The 20,440-nt window shown below is 41.1% G+C and overlaps 1 protein-coding gene across 2 annotated transcripts in view; it reads right to left on the minus strand.

Moving 5' to 3' along the window:
• The window catches only part of LGI2 (leucine rich repeat LGI family member 2), a 76,819-nt gene that overhangs the window by 30,624 nt on the left and 25,755 nt on the right, over nucleotides 1–20,440 (minus strand). Inside the window, exon 3 of one of the 2 annotated variants that reach the window (XM_089660028.1) lies at nucleotides 13,933–14,004. The exons of the other annotated variant lie outside the window; for it this stretch is intronic. Coding sequence (XP_089516154.1) covers nucleotides 13,933–14,004 — 72 coding nt within the window. The remainder of the gene's footprint in view (nucleotides 1–13,932; nucleotides 14,005–20,440) is intronic. 2 annotated transcript variants of the gene reach the window in all.

Genomic DNA, 20,440 nt, shown 5'->3' on the forward strand with positions numbered 1-20,440 from the left:
CAGTCCTGGTTTCCCCTTCCTAACTGTTACTTGCATCTCCAATGTTTGTTTGTATATATGGTATTATAGTTAGTTTGTTAGTTACGTTTTTTGTCACTTAATTTACTAGTCAGGTATTTTGTCACTTGGTTACGGTTTATTTATAGCTTCACGTTTGCTATGTATTCTGTTTGTTGGTGTTTGAATGGATTTTGTTACACTATTAATTAATCTTATAAATAAATATTTATAAAACTTATTTGAAGCGGAGCTCCACCCAAAAGTGGCTTGTGTGTGTGTGTGGGGGGGGGGGGCTCTGGTGGCAGAGATGCCTTTACATCAGAGTTCCCCTTTACACCAGAGTCCTCAGCATCCCTACCTACATCAGAGTCCTCAGAGTTCTCCTTTTCATCAGAGTCCACAGTGTTCCCTTTTACATCAGGGTCCACAGAGTTCCTTCTTGCACTGTAAAGGGAAACCCTGCAGACTCTGATGTAAGGGGAAACTCTGTGATGGGTTATATTAACCTGACCTTCATGTAAAAGGAGAATAATGTTTTTTTTGCCTTTTGCTATACCTTAAGCACATAGCTAATCACACTAGTTACATGTTCGCAGCTTAAATATTGATATTTTCACTGAAAACTGTCATTTTGGATAACTTTTTGAACTATCATCCAAACATTGTCTCTGTTAGTAAATATTTTGTATTGTGTCAATAAATTTCACTTCAGGAGGTTGGCAACCCTGGCACTAAGGTCTAAAGGTGAAGGAAATGGGGCTGAGCTATGGTCTGTCTAATTCTTGTAAAAATGGCACTTGATATGGTTGCTGACCCTTGCTCTATACTGTTTCTTCCTTGCTTCTTCTCCACGTGCTTCTTTGCATGCACCTACGCTAGTTCTTGTTAATATTCAAAAGTGGTGTAACATAGTTTGGAGGGACACCTTAACCAAATCAAGAGGAATATTGTAGCGTGGCCAGCACACCACCCGCCAACAGTATGTGGGATTATCCAATGTTGCCCCCCTTTCTTTGCAATGTTTTAGAAAAAATGGGCTTGAAGAGAAAGTAGGAATAAAGAAAGTCCCACTATTGCCAAAGGATGAAGTAATGACCACCCATAATTGGTGTTAGGGGCTGCTATAATAAACCCATAATAGCAAAGTGTATTACTGCTCTGCAGTGCCATTAAATTTAAATGCCATCCCAAAGCACTAATGTGACTTACTTGTGTCGTTGTATGCCACAACATCTTAGTGCATTGTGTAAGAGACAATCACATGTGATATTTAGTATATTAGGGTGCATTGGCAGCCCATTCATTTCAAAGGACTGCCTTAAAGGATAAGTTCACCTTTGGGAACATGTTACATGTTCCACCCGTTCTTAGGGTGGAACATGTAACATGTTCCCAATGCTGCAGCTGCTGCCCACTGCCACCCTTGTCACAGAAGTACGGGGAGAAGTTCCCTGTACATGCTGTCACTTTTTAAAAACAGTACAGGCGTGCAGGGCTCCACCCACACAGCCATGTCAATCAATCACAGTATATATACACACAGTGCAGCGCTTGCTAAATGATAATATACTCAAGATAATGTGATAAATACTACTCAAAATCAAACAGTGAAATATATTGATAATAGTAAAAAATATATATAAATATCATTAAGTGCACATACACTCAATCCCCCCTTAATCCACACTTGAGGGATCCAATATGCCTATATACATTAGTGTAAAATGTGAATCCCCTCTAAGGGGAGATAAAAAACAAACAGTGCTAAGTGTCACACACCACACTTAACAAAATTCCAATATATACATATGCTAATAAACCCCCCAAAAAGAATAATGATAAAGTCCAAAATAATAAACACGTGCTCCAACTGCAATTACATGCAAGTGATGATGTGTAGGTGGCCTTCAGTGGCCAAAATGCCCCCTCACCTCCTTGCATTGACCACAAAGGGCCAGCTCACTTTTGGGATCACACCGATCCTTATAGGTATTGATTCCTCACAGGATCCCCCTCAATGGTGGTATATGTTCCTCTTTCAAAGCCTCCTCCACACAGGTACCAGTAAGCCCTCTCTCTCATACAGGATCATAATGAGACAAAAAGATCCTTCATAGTGCAATTATGTTTAATTAAAGTATAAAATTTACATAAACAAATGCCCACTCACATTTCTTCCATCAAATGACAGCTTTCTACCTCATGCTATGGGTGTACTGCATGGGTATAGAAAAAGATGTACCAATATGGCGCCAACGCCGGAAATGTCGTCACCGCGTACCAGAAGTTCTTCCCCACGTACCGACGCGTTACGGCACGCTAATCACATGACTTCATCAAGTGTGGATTAAGGGGGGATTGAGTGTATGTGCACTTAATAATATTTATATATATTTTTTACTATTATCAATATATTTCACTGTTTGTTTTTGATTAGTATTTATCACATCATTTAGCAAGCGCTGCACTGTGTGTATATATTTTGTTATTTGCACTTATTAGGTTTAAGTTCTAGTGTTAGCAGCTTAGGGTTAAGGTTCCATTTAAGTGCAGGAGGATCCACCTATTATTTAATCAATCACAGTGTTCTATAAATGAATGAACTACAAGTTCCAACAGCCTTAGTGGCTGTCGGCTTGTAGTTCCTAATGAACTACCACTATGCTGTGTAGCACTATGGTAGTTCATTGAATTGTCCTGTCAGTATATCTGCTTGCCCGTATACCTCGTATGGGCAAGCAGATATACTGACAGGTCTGCAGGAGACCTGCATAGCACCAGAAATCTGCTGATCACTGGTGCAATGCTTTACAGGCTCCTGCAACCAAAAATAATAAAATCACTTTTGTTTTTTTACCTGCAAAAAAATGAAGATGAACTTATCCTTAACCAACACATATTAAATCGTACTATACAATCACTTTATAGTTTCCCTCACTTTCATTCTCTTGGACAATGGTCACCAGTACAGAGGGGTGAATCTCCCCAATGGTGGCACAGGGAGCTATAAAATTTTGACAGAAGGTCCAACCCTTCCTCACTCTGCCAACTCTATTAAAAGCTGAAAAAAAAGGTTTTGCTTACATATACACTTTAAATATAAAACATTGAAAGCATGTTTCTGTATCTGATTTATAAGTGCAAAAATGTACTTGTTGATTCTGTCAGAAATTCACAGCTGTTCTCAATTCTTTGCTCTGTCTTTTATCTCAGTATTAAACCCAAAAGCAAACATTTATTATATTGCAGCTTACCAATTCTTAGATGTAGTGGCTAAATTAGTTTTCTTTTTAGACTTTCTTTCTTCCATTTTCATCTGGTGATCTGGCCAGTGAGTCTATTGTTTTTCAAATGAACAATCTCTCTTTCAGTTACAGGGTTGAGACAAACCATTTAACACTGGCAGAGGTGCTTACAATGATCAACTTTTATTCATTTATGGAAAACCCTTAGGGCAAATGCACACTGCTTGTGAGTTAAGTCGCAGAGAACGGGATAGAAATTGAGCACCACACCGCCCTTTTTTTGTTTTGCACCAGCTTTATTTGAGGTGTACAAAACGTATACTTCATTCACTGCAATGTCGGGTGGCGTGATGTACTGCGCTGTCTGACATTGTAGTGCAATTCGGGCCAGAGCGCTATGATAAAATGCAGCATGTCTGCATTTTATCACAGTACACTGCAGTGCTAGGCTGCATTGCAGTGTATATGGGAAACAATTGCTTCCTGTGTGTCCCTACAGTGACAGGCATTTTACCATGCACTAAAACATCTGTCAATGCATACAGTGTGAATTGGTCCTTATCCTAAAAGGAAAAAACTGCTATAACTGCTTATAAAGCATTAGCTGGAGTTTGGCTTAAATTTGTTAGATGGATTAGAATATTTAAATATACTAACACTCCCCTCCCCCTAGACAGACAATGCTGCTGTCCAAAGGTGCCCCTGTGCTGCTTCATCCAGAGTGGGTGTGTTACTGACCAGATCACCAAGTGAAAATGGAGAGGGAAAAGTCTAAAAAAAAAAAACGTATGCAGCCACCACATGAACTGATTGGGAAGCTGAAATATATTATATTTTTGCTTTTGCGCTTAATAAAGCTTTAAGTCCTCCCTCTTCCTATTTTGGTCTACAATTCTGTAGGGATCTGTTGCCCTCTACAAGCTGCTAATATCACAGTGTCAAGAATAATTATGTATTAGCACTTCCTGTCTTTGGGAAGATGGTTTTGAAAAAAACCCAGAAAGAGGATGTGGAGAGAGGGAGAAGGTCTGACAACACGTGTCCACATACAGGAGCTGCATTACTACAATGCTGTATGTTATCCAGACCATAAACTGAGACTATTAGGTAATTTTTCCTCTGTTCTGGCTGTTTAACTGTAGCTGCCTATAACTTCTTGATCTGAATCCTTGTGACAGAGTATCACTGTCCTATTGTTACATTGCCACATGCACAGTACTGGATAGCTAGGTCTGTGCTACTGTATGTATGTATTGGTCACATTCCAGTATATTAGTAGGAGAACCTGTAATAGAGATTATATGCACCTCCTGTTATTTTAATTACATGCAGCTCCTGTTATTTTAGTTAACCCTGTCCCCTCAGGTCTGGGATTATATAGCTAGTTTTAATTTAGGGCTAAATAACCTGTTGGCTACTTCTGGTAGTTAGTGGTCTGGTTGCCAGATGTCAGGTTAGAAACTACTAGGGAGGAACTAAAGCGCAGAGTAGACAGGCAGACTCTGAGTTCTAGTGCCAAACCACAGTTTTTGTGTGTAAGAAGCTGTGTAGCACTCTCCTATATGGGTGCTAGGATTAGTTAGATTTAGTACTGGCTCACGGTTAGGTAAATTTAGCTTGCCTCACTGTATCCAGCACAGCTCATTAATTAAGTCAGTTCAGTGTTCTCAGCTGCTGCTAGTCTAATATCTCTCTCTGCTTTCCAGACAGTTGTAGAATTCTGTGGAACGTAGGTGTGGAGATATGCAGATGGCAGTATGACTATTTGTGCAGCCCTGGCCAATACCAGAGAGCACGGCCCTTAAGAATTTTGAGTAACTGAATAAATACTCTGAGAGACTGGGCTCTGGGTCTTTTCTTGCAGAGGATCAGTCCAACCTGGAGGGCTGCTGCCCTCCAGGGCAACACTACAATGTGCTTGCTGTTTGTGAGGCCTCAGGTGGACGACCTGAGGGGCTGGATGCTGAAGCTACAGATAACTATCTGAGGGGCCATCTGCAGAGGATCTAGTCTGGTACCACTGGAGAAAGATGTGCTTGGAAGTTGGAAGGAGGCAACCAACTGTTCCTGTGAGTACAGACTGCTGTAAGAGATCTTAGACACTTTTGGGCTGCTGCCACCCCTTTTGTGTTAGAGAGTCAGCAGTGTGTTTGTGTAACGGGGCTGGTGTCCTGAAGAGCTCAGTCTATCTAGTTTTTGTAAAGGGACTCTGCTCTTAGTGCTCTAAAAACATGATCCTGCATTTAACTGCTTCTACTACAAGCCAAGTCCACACAGTTTGCTATATGCAAGGACTTCTGCTTCAGCTGTATAGAAAGGTGATCACTGTCCTCAACTTGCACATAGTTTCTTTTTGGAGTATCCCACTCAATTCCCTCATCTCTATCCCAGTTACTCCAAAAATAAAAGAACACACCTAAACTGGTTTTTGAAGAAAAGTGTGACTGTGTTTGGGTGCCTGGCGGTGGGGCAATCCGCTGGGGAAGAAGCTGGGCAAATTTCCAGTGGCTCTTGTGGGAGTTAGCGCTACAGCTGTGTTCCAGGATGGTTGGACAACATTTGGAGGATTGCCCCATGACCGCTGATCTTGTCTTCAGGTCTCCAACACAAAGACAGACGTTGCATTGTGATCATCATCAGGGTCACCTGTAACTGGACTTTACTGAAACATTCATCTGAAGGTACCTCTAATAATCACTATATATACCCTGGTATATGTGTACAATTCCACCAAGACCTCTATTGGGCCCCTTGAATATAATATCTGTTTGTACACTGGATGTATGTACTATTATTAATCTTTTCTTATATAAAGCTTCTATTATTTCCATGCTGGTGTGTATCTATATTCCTATGGGTTACCGTTTGTATATGCAGGTTGCAGTAGTTGATTTAGTCCCAATTACTTTGATTAGATTACTGAATAATTTTCCAGGAAGGGAATCCCTTCTGTTCACAGAAGTCCTGTCCTGTGTGGAGGCCTTGCCAACTGTATTATCAAACCCACTCTTCCTTGTTCTGGCCCAGAAGGCATGCAGCCTTGATAAATTATAAATGTGTAAGTTAAATTCTTGCATAGTTTTTGTTATGAATGGACCAGAGCCATTTATTGACCAGGTGTCATTCATGCCCTTTGTTTAAAGTGATTGTAAATTTATTTTTTTTAACAAACAGGTTCATACTTACCTACTCTGTGCAATTCCATTACACAGAGTGGCCCCGAACTTTCTCCTCTCGGGTTCCCCGACTGGCTGCATTCATTGACACAGGCAGCATGACTCAGTCCCGCCCCCCTGCTCCCTCATCACTGGCTTTGTTAGAAAGCAGCAGGAGCCAATGGCTCCCAGGGCCCCAGCAAAGCCTGTGAGGCCTGGTACTAAAGGGAGAGAGGAACTGCAAACGTGCACAGCACTGGATCAAATGAGTGTTAAGGTGACTAAAAGGGGGGTGAGGGGGGTACTGATGCCTAAAGATTTTTACCTGAATGCAAGGAATGCATTAAGGTAAAAAATGGTTAGTCTTTATAACCGTTTTAATCATTCTGGGAAGGAAACAGATTTCTTTGTTTTCTCTTCAGATTGGAAGGAAGAAATGCAAGTCTCTACCTCTCCACCTTGTGAAAGCATCACAGTTTTGCATTGCCCCTTGCAGGTTTAATAAATCTTCAGATTTCACCTCAGCCTCAGTTATTGATCATAGGAGAGGAGTTTACACTGACTGTGAGGCTGCTAGATCTAGGATTCAGGAGTCAATAGTTGAACATTTCTACTTAGTGAAGGTTCTGGTCAGGCCCTGACTGGCCATAAGGCACACCATTTGATTGGTGGGCCGGGGCCACCATGGTGGTGGGGGCAGCATATAAAGGAATTGATACATCCATTTCCCTCCTTTCACCGGTGAATGCCTGCTTCACCTCCTCTCCCTCATGCAGACATTGAGCCGCTACAGGAGACAAATTAACGGATCGGTTCCTCTCTTTGCCGCTCCACCTCCCCTCCTATCCATCTTCTTTCTGCTTCCCCTGGGCCCCTGTTCTCTTTTGTGGTCCTTCTGTGCTCTCCCCCCCAGGCCCCTGTGCTCTTTCCCTGGCCCCCCCTCCTCCCCTGCAGAGCTGAAAAATGGAGAGCATTTAAAGGGGCCAGCATATATGTCATTTACCGGCCCCTTCTTTGTCTAAATAAACAGGCAGTGATCAGTACTGATCACTGACTTGCTCCATTCATAACTGAGGCATAGTAAACTGTTTATTATACTTCAGTTTATGAATGACCGGGAAGCTCTGTACAGGGCTATTCCTGTCCATTCATTCTGTGCTGCTGAGGCTGCAGAGATGAAGATTGAGGGTTGTATCACCTTTCTGTCTTAAAGGTGAGATGGGAATTTGTTTGGACCCTTGATATCTCATGAAAGCCTCTCAATGGGGTTCCTAAAAAATAATAAAAAATAAAATTGTAAAATAAATAAATTAAAATGGTAATAATAAAAAAAATAGAAAAATAAAAAAACTACTAATACTAGTGGTGGAACTACTAGGGTCGCAAAGGTCACACTTGCAATCGGGCCCTGGCGTTCCACCACCGGGCTCCAAGGGAAGGGTTCCTGGGTTCAGGGCTTCTCAGTCCAAAATGCCCGGGTCTATTTTTTGTTCCAGTCCAGGCCTGATTTTGGTTCTTTTATTTACCCACAGGCTTGGCACACTAAGACAATTGGAAGGGCTGACACCATTCAGGAAACCAAAATACTGTGTGTTGTTGGCACATAATAAGAAATGAAGAGCTGGATACACTTCCATATAGTACATTTTGTGCAAAGTTGTATACTTTTAGGTCATTACAACTGACAAGGGGGCACTCTTTGCATCTGAAAGTAAAAAGGTTTAACTTCCACCTACAGAAGAGCTTCCTAAAAATAAGAACTGCGAAAATGTGAAACTGACTTTATCAGGAATGAAGTAGAATTCTGGGATTGATTTAACTAATCTTAAAAACTGCTCCTATACCCTTCTAACACCTATACTACCTACCATGTGGAAGAAAGATGCACATACTTACCTATTTTAGCTCTGTTCCAGTCCAGTCTTTGCATATCCCCTGTATCAGCCAGCGCAGGCTACAGGGAAGAGGAGAGAGAGCTCCATCAATAGCTGAAATGTCTGAGTGGTGATGTCACCCATAGACATACTATTGGCCATCCGTTGTCGGTGGTCCCTCCTCTCCTCTGAAGCTGCTTCTAGCTGACAGAGGGGAGCCAACCACGTGACTGGACTGGAACAGTTCGAAAATAGGTAAGTACTTACATCTTTCTACTACAGGGTAGTTAGTCAGGGCATTAGAAGGTGGTGAGAGCAGTTTTAGGATTAGTTAGATCAATGGAATTCCACTTATAAAGAGAAGTGTGGAATGGGAAAAAAAAACGTACAAACTCAACAAGGTGGGTACAGCATCGCTCCTCTGCTGCATCTCTCCAATGCTGCCTCTAAGACTGAGAACTGAGAGATCAAATACCACTGATCGCTCACTTCCCAGTCTGCAGAGAGCCAGTGACTGTTAGTCACCGGCTCTTTGCTCTGCCCCTCACGTGCTCACAATATGGTCGGGATCCTTGCAGAGCCTGGACCAGCTCTATGACATCAGTTGAACAAAGTGTACTCTTGTGATCTATAGGAAAAGTAGGGCTAAAAGAGCTTTAGCTCTACTTCTCCTTTATGTTCTAGCAACCTCAGTGGGTTTTTTTGTAAGCTGGATGTGTTTCTAAATGCACAGGATATACCTGGATAGTAATATTTTTTAGAAAATACCATGTAGATTGTTGACCCAGGATGTATACGATTACCCCAAGGGATCAGAAAGATTTTTTTTCCCTGTTGGAGTAAATTTTTACTATGCAAAACTGTGTTTTTGCCTTCTTCTGGATCAATTGTGGGTTTAGAGACATATAGATGTAGGTCTTATTTATTTGACTTTTTTATTTAACCTGACTGTGTAACTATGTAGACAGATGGAGCTTGTCAATTGTGCTCTGCTTGCATCTATGATCAGTTTGCACTGAGTTCTATTGCCTGAACAGTTCAAAGATCTCCAGCAAAATCATACATATTTTTCATAACTGAATTCTGGTTAGCTGTGGCAACAAAGTCTCCAAGCATTCATAGTACATGAAATAGGAACAAATGTAATTGTTCACTGCAAGCATACCAAAGGCAGGCAAGTGTCTGTGGGTAAACCCCCACATTACATTGTGATATTTGTGGTGGGACATGGTTAGCAGAAGGACATAGTATGTGTTATTTTAAGAAACTAATGTATAATAACCCACAGGAACCAATCAGAAATAAACAATCAGTAAATTCAAATGGGCAAATTAATGAATTCTGATCACTGAGGGTTATTGCACATTGCTGCCTAATGCATTATGTTAATACATAACCCTAAATATCTCCCAGTTTACACATCTTGATTAGGACATGGTGCAGTGCTGATGATGGGGTGTAATGGGAGGAATAATTAATGCCAGATTAGGATGTCAATGAGTGAAATTTTAAGAAGCAAAGCTGTGCAGATTTTTAGATTTAGCATGACTATCATACAATTTTCAACGAATGGGTCACAACAAAACCTGATGGTCATCATTCCCTGTGAGCTGTGCAATGTAAAAAATACATTTTCTGAACACATTAACTTTTTATTTTATTTATGGGTGGATGCACTTTCTGTACCTCACCCACAGACCAGATTTAAAGCAGAGCAGATATCACTGAGGTCTACACTGAAGACTGACAGCTCTACAGACAAATTAGGGTGTAATAGAAAAATGTGCCCCTGACAATACATGGCCTGTAAAAAATGTATGTAGCTGTCCCATGGGAAAACATTTCTCAGCTGTTTCTGCCCTGTGCTTTACAATGTACAGGAGCCCCTTTCCTGTACATGTTACCTATAGCCTCTCCTCCAGGTGATATATGGTGGCTGCATTTATGATTTGGCTTTGACTTCACTTGACTTCACAAGCTGCATGCTTGTTCCAGCTCAGTGGTTCAAAAAGGTGCTAAAGACAGCCAGGCACGTAACATTTTAGCTGCATGTTAGCAATTGCAATTTACATATTCAGTGGAGGGTCAACATTTTTTTTAGCAAGTTCTCCTGCCCACCTGACCACTTCAAATCCTCCCGTCCACCCCACCCACCCCGTTTACAAAGTCATTTGTAAACAGATTTTCTGGGATAAAACACTTAGGGTTTTCAAAAGGAGCGGGTGATGCCACTGTCCCTTCCTGCAGACCTAACAGCTCAAAATCTAGTGAGAATGCACAGCAGCCCTTTGCAAGAGTGCGAATTTGCTGGATATCAAGTGCTCAGCCAAATGCAGTCAGGTACCAAATTACAGGCACTGTTTAGATCTCTGCACTGTGGAGCAAAGCATCACCAAAAACACAGCCTTCAAGACTATTTGTGTTGCTGTACACTTTGAAAGCTGATCAAAATAAATGGTGATACCAATAATGTGCATTTAATGCATTTTCCTGTGTTTCAATGGAGGATACCATATGAACAGCTAAGAGAAATACAGATTAATTTGATTTTTTTCAGACCATAACATACAATACACATTGGAGAAAAACACAGCAAAATGCATATAAACATGTGTAAACACATAAAAAAATAAAAAAAAAATAACTGCATGCATTATCGCATGCTAAACACAGAGCCTTAGATATGCAGTACTGTTTAACTGTAGGAACAGATACACCTGTCAAACAAGACCTGAAAAAAATGTAAGGTTTCCACAGTTCACTACACTGTGATGGGTTAGAAGCTAGTGTTTTTTGTTTTTTTTTCTTGAAAACAATTTTAAAGTGAATCTGTTTCCAGGCTATAGACATGCAAATATTTTAATATTCTAAATTACTAGTAAAATGGTTTAAAATAAGCCCTCCACTACCTCTGTGGCTGCAGGCACAGTGGAGCAATTTATCCTAATATTCAGAATCACTGAAGTGGTTCTCTCAGTAGCTCAGCTCACCCTATTTTCCACTCCCAGCAGTAACTCAGCAGCCATTAAGCTGGAGCTTAGGGAGGAAGGTGCAGGGTGAGCAGAACTGCTGAAAGAACAACTTGAAGGACCTCGGCACACTGACTTACTGTAGAAAGGGCTTTCTTTAAAGGAGAAGTAGGGTCAAAGCTCTTTTGGTCTTACTTCTTCTATGGATCATAGAAGTGTACTTCGTTCTGCACTCCTATAACCTGTTTTCAGCTGACAGTGGGCTAAAGCCTGCTGTCGGTTGACATCAATCAGCCGGTACAGACTCTGGAAAGGTCCTGACTTTAATGTCGGGGTCCACCCAGATCCCTGACCGGCACCTGGCTCAGCCTCTCAGCATGCCACTAAGAGTCCAAGTCAGCCACTCCTCCCTTTCTACAACTCAGTGCTCAGTGAGAGCTGTAGTGGCAGAGCAGAGAACCGGTGACTAACAGTCACTGGCTATCTGCTCACTGAAGACCAAGAACTGAGAGATCAGCGGTCTTTGATCACTCAGTTTTCAGTCTTATGCAGGCCATACATGGGTCGAATTCCAAATGAATTTTCTTTAGAAAATCAGAAATTTTGTGCTTTTTGTAATGCGATGGTGCCACTATTGATTTCGAAATTCAACCAACCAAGCCTACAAGTTCTCCTCATGTTGCTTCAGAAGAGAATTTTCATAGCCAATAATTTTCTTTTCTTTCCAGGTCACAGCTTTATACTTCTTGCATGATTCTCCCATCATTTATTCGAAATTTGTTTGTTTTTCAAAAAATTTCGAACATGCCCAATTACTCAAATTTGATGGTCACACAAAAATCGTCCATTTCTGTGACCCACTAATGGTGCGAAATTTTAATGAAAATTCTTCAAAAAGATTTTCAAAAGAAAATTCTTTCCAAATTCAACCCATGTATGGCCAACTTTAGAGGTGATGGGGGATAGATGCAGCATCGTAGTGATGCTGCACCCACCCAGGGGAGTCTGTCTGTCTGCTTTTTTTCCCCAAACTTCTCTTTAAAGCTAATTTACTGCTTGCTAAGAATACGTAAATACTTTAATGTCCATATCCTGACCACAAGTTCTCTTTAAGGCTATCAGGTGTGACATTTGGAATGCTTTATTGCCTTGTGTTAATTTACTTTTTTGGATTTAAGAGAATACTGCTTTCTTGATACAAATAGAATTTGTTGAGGGAAAAAAAGAGCTACATTGTAAAGGTATTAAAACCTGCAGAACATTATGTACAAATCAGTTACTTTATCTGATGGTGCAGAACCTTTTTAAAGTTTGTCTATAATGGCTAGTTTTGGATAGAATGGTGAAAAGCTTGCATCTTTGTCAGGTTTTATTGCTGTGTCCCCATTGAGTAGATTCTTTACCTAAACTGACTCTCCAAAAAGAGCTATCACTGGACTATGAGGTGTATTTATAAAACAATAAATAAATGCAAAGCTATTCATCCTGTGAAACTGCATGTATGTTTGTTCTGTGGGAATCGTTCTCAGGCTATTTTCTATGCAGTTTGAATGATATTAATTTTTTTTTAAAAATAGAGAGTGGTTTAAGAAAATACCTCATTATGGCCACTACATAAAATTAATGATCATAGTAAATAAGTATTTATTTCCTATCTAGTTGACTTTCTTCTGTATTTTCCTGGTTCACTCTATTCTGCATGAATGTATGTTTGACAAGGAAAGAAAATAGCCTAATAACATTCGCTTTTGCCCGTTTCACAGGATGATTAGCTATATTATATTAATACATTTGTCTTAGGAAGAATTAGGGAGAATTTGACATTAAACTTATATATTTCCCCTTCACTTAGGACAGAATGTAAAACCAGGCAGCAATAAAAACTCTCAACAGGTTCTAACCACTCCCCTCTCTACCCAAAACTGAAGAGTATCTTTAGCTGGAATTCTTCTTTGATTGTAGAGTTTAAGGTTAGGTTCACACTCATGTGGTACGGTACATTGCATGTGATTCGCATTCCTGTGCAAATTACATGCAAATTGTCTGCAGTGCGATTTGAGCTATACATTATGTATGGCTCAAATCGCACGACATCCGCACCAAAAAGGTGCAGGACCCTTTTTTGGGTCCGCACTAGAATCGGATCGCATGGGTATTCACACCTATGCGATTTGATTCTGCACATCGCACTGTGTTTTGCGGATCGATTTCGGGGTGTTGTTAACTTAACATACACACCCGCAGCGCTGAATGGGGTGCGATTCTGATGCTGCGCAGAATTCACACAGAAAACGTTGCAAATTCCGGACTGCATCAGTGTGAACCCAGGCTAACTGTAACAACAATCTTTGTTCAACATAGCATTCTTTAGTACAATAACTAATAGCTACTAATCAAAATCTGTCTTTTGCTGGTCTGACCTCAGCAGGCAGGGTGAATTCTGGTTGATTTACAAATTTAGAAATAAGTACTCTTTACTAAAAAAAAACAAATGTTGGCAACTGTAATATTCTTCATTATATCTCAATTTCAAGACAGAATTTATAAGCCTTTTCTTGGATACATTAATAATCATGGAGCATGAGGTTATCTGTAGAAACTGTTTATAACATTGCACAGACCAGAGAATGAAGACCAAGGCAGGATTAAAAAATCAAATGCAGCATACGACATTTAGTGGAGCACTTACAGGTATTCGAGGTGAAAGAGACCAGCAAAGGCATCGTCTCGTATGACAGTAAATGAGTTAGAATTCAGCAAGCTGAAAATGAAGACAGCAGGTTAGAAGTGAACCAGACTTTGCGATGCTCAGAATTAGTCAAGCTGAATCTATTGACCGCTGTAGCAATGCAGTGAGTGCAATATTTTACCTTTTGCTGCTGAGTCAACTTGCAGCGGCTTCAAGCTGACACAGACCATTAATGCTTTTAGAAAGCTATTTAGCAGGAAATAGGGCAGCCTTGCTTTCTTGATGTACGAGGGCACGCTACATTTTAAATGTCATTGAAGAGAATGCAAATAGAGTTTTGTTTATTAAGCTTTTTTTCTAATAAGGTAACACAGGAAATGTACAGCTCAATACTTTCATAAATGATGACCCAACAATATTATAGCAATTATATGTATGTAATTGTAAACCAGGCAAAAGAGGTGGTGAAAATCTAAGGTCCCCAACCACAAGCACCTGCTTCCCTTGATGTGGCTCATGGTGGACTTTTAACAATTGAGTGTCTGTCTTTCAATGGTACACACAATCACAAATTAAGCTTAATGAGGGTTGCTTCAAGTGATATTAAATCCTCAGTTTTTTAAAGCAGACCTTCACCCCTTTCCTTGAGGTCTTCTCCCCCTCCCCCCCATTCCCATCCCTACATAATTGTAGATTTGTGTTTCTAGTAAATCCTTCTTTACTTTCTGTATGTAGGATGGCACAATCATATCCCTTGCATGGCAGTAATATGGTGGAGCCCCCATGGCATGTGTACACATGCACAACATCTCACAAACTGTTCAAATAATATATAAAGCATCTGCATTGAAAGGAGATACTTCCCCATTCAGAAGTCTATGAGAGTGGAACCTGCAGCTAGTGGGCTGAATGTAGAAATTCAGCAGATTCCTTTATCCACGCTATACAGCATGGAAGGACAAATATTATGCTGTGCCTATTATAGTTTTCTGTTTGATTTTGCAATTAAAGGATGTTGGGTAGGAGGGTGGCTACAGGGTTACCCATGGAGTGAATTTTAGCTGCTTCATTAGGAATTGGAAAAATGTGCATAATGTGGGACCAAGCTTAAAGTGTCACTAAACCCACATAATAAAAAACTAACAATGAATGCTGTGTTACATTCTGTTCATACTCACTCAGTCACCATGAAATTTGTTTTCTGTATTCTGCAAATAAACCTGTTTGATTCTGCCCCCCATTTGATTCTCTATCCCCCCATTCTGTCCAAGTCCCCAATGCAGCTAGAGATTTGCAGAGCAGTGTTGCCAGCTTTGCACATGCTCAGTTTTCAGTGAGTTTCTATGCTGAACATTTCCTATCACATCTGAGCAGTTCATGTTACTATAGAGCAGTGTTTCTCAACTCCAGTCCTCATGGACCCCCAACAGGTCATGTTTTCAGGATTTCCCTCAGATGAAACAGCTGTGGTAATTACTAAGGCAGTGAAACTGATCAAATCACCTGTGCAAAATAATGGAAATCCTGAAAACATGACCTGTTGGGGGTCCATGAGGACTGGAGTTGAGAAACACTGCTATAGAGTCACACATGTGGGCGTATACACAGTGGCAAATGACATTCCACTCCCTCCTTCATGCCCACTAACCAGCTAAACACAATGGGGGTGTGATATTACATGTAGATTGATGGAGGCTTCACCTCTTATTCTAAGACACAGGCTGGAGGGGCCTGACACAGCCTGTGACTGGCAGAAATCAGCCCACACCATGTTATTGCCAAAAATATTACAGCTTTTATTTCAAATATATATTTGTATGACAATTTAAAACAGTTTATTGATATTAATTATTTCTTTTTACTCTGTATTCCAAAGACTGTTGTTTTTATTATGAACATGTGACCAGTAGCAAAGGACTAGAAGCTCCACCTGCCTATGTTTCCCTACAGACATCCTGGGGAAGAGCTGGGTCATGTGACAGCTGTATATCGATTAGGAAAAAGGTACTTAGATTTTTTTTTTTTAAAGTAAAATAATTACAATACTAACGTCCATATACAGAAATAGATGGGATAATGTAAACTAAACAGTGTGTGTTTAGTATCACTTTAACTCTAATTCCTCAGATCAGATACCAGCCGCCGCAGTTCTGCTATGTCCTGGAATCTGAGGCCCCCTGGAATCTCAGGTCTGTATCTGATAGCTCTTAGTGAGGACCACACTGCTAACTGCTTATGTATAGAAGTATACAGCTCCAAAGTGGATGCAAAAGACACCCAAACATGTTTGCATGCTGTTCAACCTTTGGTGATGGGCAGAAAGTTTCTTAGAAGCTTTCTACTACTATAGGCCAAACCACAGACTGATGAAATGATGCTCTAAATGTTGTTTGTATCTCCTTCTTGCCCCTGAATTCTCAAAAGCAACAACAGAAAATATGACCATGTCCATTAATGTGCAACACATGCACAAACATGTACATGCCTACCACATAAAATATGGTCACAACTGGACCACAGACATAACATTTTCTACTATTCTCCTTTAAGTTTATGTAGCACAATGCTATGGGGGATTACTAACCAAAACACAGTGTGGACCCATAGAACATAGCCCCCAACTGTCCGTTCATTTGGAGGTACTGTCCCTCTTTTGAGACCATATCCCTTGGTCCCTCATACAGCCTCAGTTTTGGTTTGTGTAGATCTCTATACAAATGGACTATTTTATTACCAAAAGTGTTTTTCTGGACTAATCTTTTTTATCCAACCTCTATATTACTGCATTTGTTATATGGAAAAGCCAATATAAAGGAAAAATAGAGGTCAAAAAGAACTAGTGTCATTTGGCCAATCATTCTCTTCATATTAGTGGTCCGTAAACAGATGTCATGGCAAGGATGTTTCCATTGCCTACATACTGTGTTAGAAAAAGTGTTCCTTTTTTCATTTCAAAACGTTGGGAGGTATGATAGTATACAATACTGCCACATTCAGATCTGCATAAAACTGTACAGTACACAGTACCTAAAGGTGTCTGTACCTGTCTGCAGAAGCCTCCCAAACGGCGGCATCCTCCAACATATCACCCCCTATGCATATGCTTTTGGACCTCACTGGCTGAAACAAATGTGCAGAAGGCAGGTTAAGGGTGGGTAAACTTTGGCAATATCAAATGACTACATTTTTCCTGTTGGATTTGGCCAGGATTCTGTCATAAAAGGAGAGTTTGTGAGGCTTCTGTTTAATTTTGTTAAGGTAGGTTGTCATTTTTAATTAATTGATTATTACAAACCTTCATTAAAAGTATGTTTTTACTGTTTGCATAGAGTCTTAAGCTGGTCACACATAGGCTGAAATTTGGTCAGTTCAGCAGAAACCAGCTGAATTTCAATCCATTGGGTAGGATGTTTGTAAAGAAGTCGATCTACCAATTGACTTCTGTACACCTCCCTTATCTAATTTTTGCGCTGGATCAGTGTATCCTGATGACAGTGAAGTCTCCCTGCTGTCAGGGAGTGCAGAGGATGAAAAAAACAAAACTGACTAATCTATGGGCTGCTTTACTTTACGGTAATTACCATTCCTCTTTGTATTTAGTGTAAAGGTTTTGGGCTGGAACTGAGCCTAGTAATAATATACAGTACATATACTGTAGCTTCATATTGTAAGTGGTTTGCCATATATGCATTATTACTGATGATGCCAAAAATAAATACATATTTTCCATATACACTTTACAAATCACAAGCTACACCCATCCTTAAAACTGTGTAATCAGCTGCTTCCTTTCGTGTTCCATGGTATACGCTCAGAACACACTCATATATTTTTCTAACATGGAATGGTTTTGCTGTGATTAATGAGATCCAGTCTGCGTATGATACATTAGTTCTCTTTTTTTACTGTAATGAGCTATATTAAATGTTAACAGCAAGTTTCTGAAAATGCCATGCCTGGAAAACATTCCATTGTATATATTGTATATGTCAGAAATACCATCAGGAATGTGGTGATTTAGCATTATAAAGGTTGGTAAGGCAAATAATACTCACAGTAATGTGCAGAGGATTTATATTTACTATGTATAATTAATAATGAATGAGGTTATTAGGAGTTATCCTGCACTAGTTGGACAGACCGTCATAAATGTCATGTGGCATTTAAAGCATGTTCAGGTATATAACATATCCGGCGTGCATTGTCCATTTGCTCATTCACTGTATGTGTATCTGTTGTCCCCTTTTCACGATTTTTCCTTTGCTTTGTCTTTCTGACCTCATACACATTTTACAATGTAATTAGTTGCTGTGGGAGATCTGTCCTAATTGCAGGACAAATAGGTGTAGGTACTCATCACCATCCTGCACAAGTCCAAGACCAGAATAGTACAGTCAGTCCCTGGGTTACTAACAAGATAGGTTCTGTAGGTTTGTTCTTAAATTGAATTTGTGTGTAAGTCGGAACAGATATTTTTTTAGTGTAACTCCAGCCAAAATATTGCTTTTAAGTTTTGGATAGCATAGGGAAGGGTTAACTGGACTCTGAACTATCCTTTCAGGCCCACATCCAATCCCTGTCCAAATCATGCCACTTCAACTTCCGCAACATCTCCAGAATACGCTCCTTTTTAACTAATGATACCACAAAGCTCCTAACTCACTCCCTGGTTATCTCTTGCCACGACTACTGCAACTCCCTCCTCATTGGCTTACCTTTACATAGGCTATCCCCCCTCCAGTCCATCATGAATGCTGCTGCCAGGCTCATCCACCTTACCAACCGTTCAGTGTCTGCTACCCCTCTCTGCCAATCCCTCCACTGGCTTCCACTCGCCCAACAAATAAAATTCAAAATACTAACAACAACTTATCCACCTTTAGACAATACCTGAAAACCTTTCTCTTTAAAGAAACCTATCCTGCTTCTAACTAGTAATCTGCCTTTTATTTCCTCCATCAGCTCATCCCCCACAGCCAGGGGCGGACTGACCATTTGAGCACTCGGGCACTGCCCGAGGGCCCGGGGTTAGTAGGGGACCCCATGAGATGCCCCTGGTACCTTTTTATAGGCTTTTTTGGGTGTGGGCGAGGACACGGGGGCCCCATGATCCCCTAGTGCCCGGGGGCCCCATGAGTTGTCAGTCCGCCCATGCCCACAGCTATTACCTTTTGTATCACTCAATTCTTCCTCTTAGATTGTAAGCTCCAAGGAGCAGGGCCTTCTGTTTCCTCTTGTGCCAATTGTATTGTAACTGTAACCTTCATTTTGTAAAGCATGTGCAAACTGTTGTTTCTATATAAATCCTTTATATTAATAATACCTAGCCTTGCAGTGATGAGGGATTGCTGACAGGTCCATCGGACAGTAGGTGGCAGCATGCGGGGAGCAGCAAGATGACCCCCCAGTGATTTCTGGGACCACGCTGCCTCCGTTCCTAAATATGAGTATGACTTCACGCTGCCTCCGTTCCTAAATATGAGTCGTGTGTAAGTCGGATGTTTGAAACTCGGGGACTGCCTGTAAAGTGTGGGTGTGTAAACAATAACTTATTCTCTGCACTTAGCAAAAAAACATTACATCCCCAGCTACTGGTGAAAAATAACACCCCTTAGTGCTTAAGACCATCAGACATTCTATGTAAACCAGTGTATCTGAGCATTTGAGGAGTGGTGGAGAATATTTCAACCTTTTTGTGTTTGAATTTAATGAAGAAGGGAATCACTTGGACATCTGGCTTAAAGTTGGATGAAAGTGCAGTATTGACTTGCTCATGATCTTCTGGTACTTGGCAGTGATCTTTTAATATCACTGCCATACTGATGAGAAGTGGAGGAGAGGAGTTGGAGGACGCACCATTGATAAGGAGGAACATTTAACACACAGGCCAGTGTACAACCAAAATGTACCCCACACACCGCTAAATCCCCTAGAGCAGAGGTCTCTCTCTCCCCATATCCCCCCAAGTACAGAGCTCTCTCCTCCCACCACCATATCTCCCCAAGTGCAGAACTCTCACTCAACCTCACCCAGTACAGAGCTCTCTCCCTTCACCCCCAAATTCTCCCAATTGCAGATTTCTCCCCCCTTCCCTGAAGCTCTTCCCAAAACACTCCTAGTACAGAGCCCACTCTCCTCCCCCCCCCCCTCAGTACTGAGTAGTCTTTCCCAACCCCCATATTCCTCCTGGTTCAGAGCTCTCTCCCCCCACCTCTAAATTCCCCCAAGCACAGAGCTCTCTCCTGTCATCTGCCAGCTTATCTCCCCAAGTGCATTGCTCTCCCCCAACCCCCCCCCCAGTACAAAACTGTCTCTCCCCACGTCAAAATCTCTCCCAATGCAGAACTCTTCACCCAAATCCCCCACTACAGAGCTCTTTTTTCCCTACCCCCAAATCCCCCCTCCCCCCCCCAGTACAGAGCTCTCTCTCCCCTACCCCCAAATCGCCCTCACTCCCAAATTGCCCTCCCCCAGTAAAGAGCTCTCTTCTGCCACCGGCCCCTGGTGG

The sequence above is a fragment of the Staurois parvus genome, unplaced genomic scaffold (assembly GCF_062004578.1).
Source record: "Staurois parvus isolate SC_StPar_1 unplaced genomic scaffold, SC_StPar_1.0 ptg001199l, whole genome shotgun sequence".
Taxonomy (NCBI): Eukaryota; Metazoa; Chordata; class Amphibia; order Anura; family Ranidae; genus Staurois; species Staurois parvus.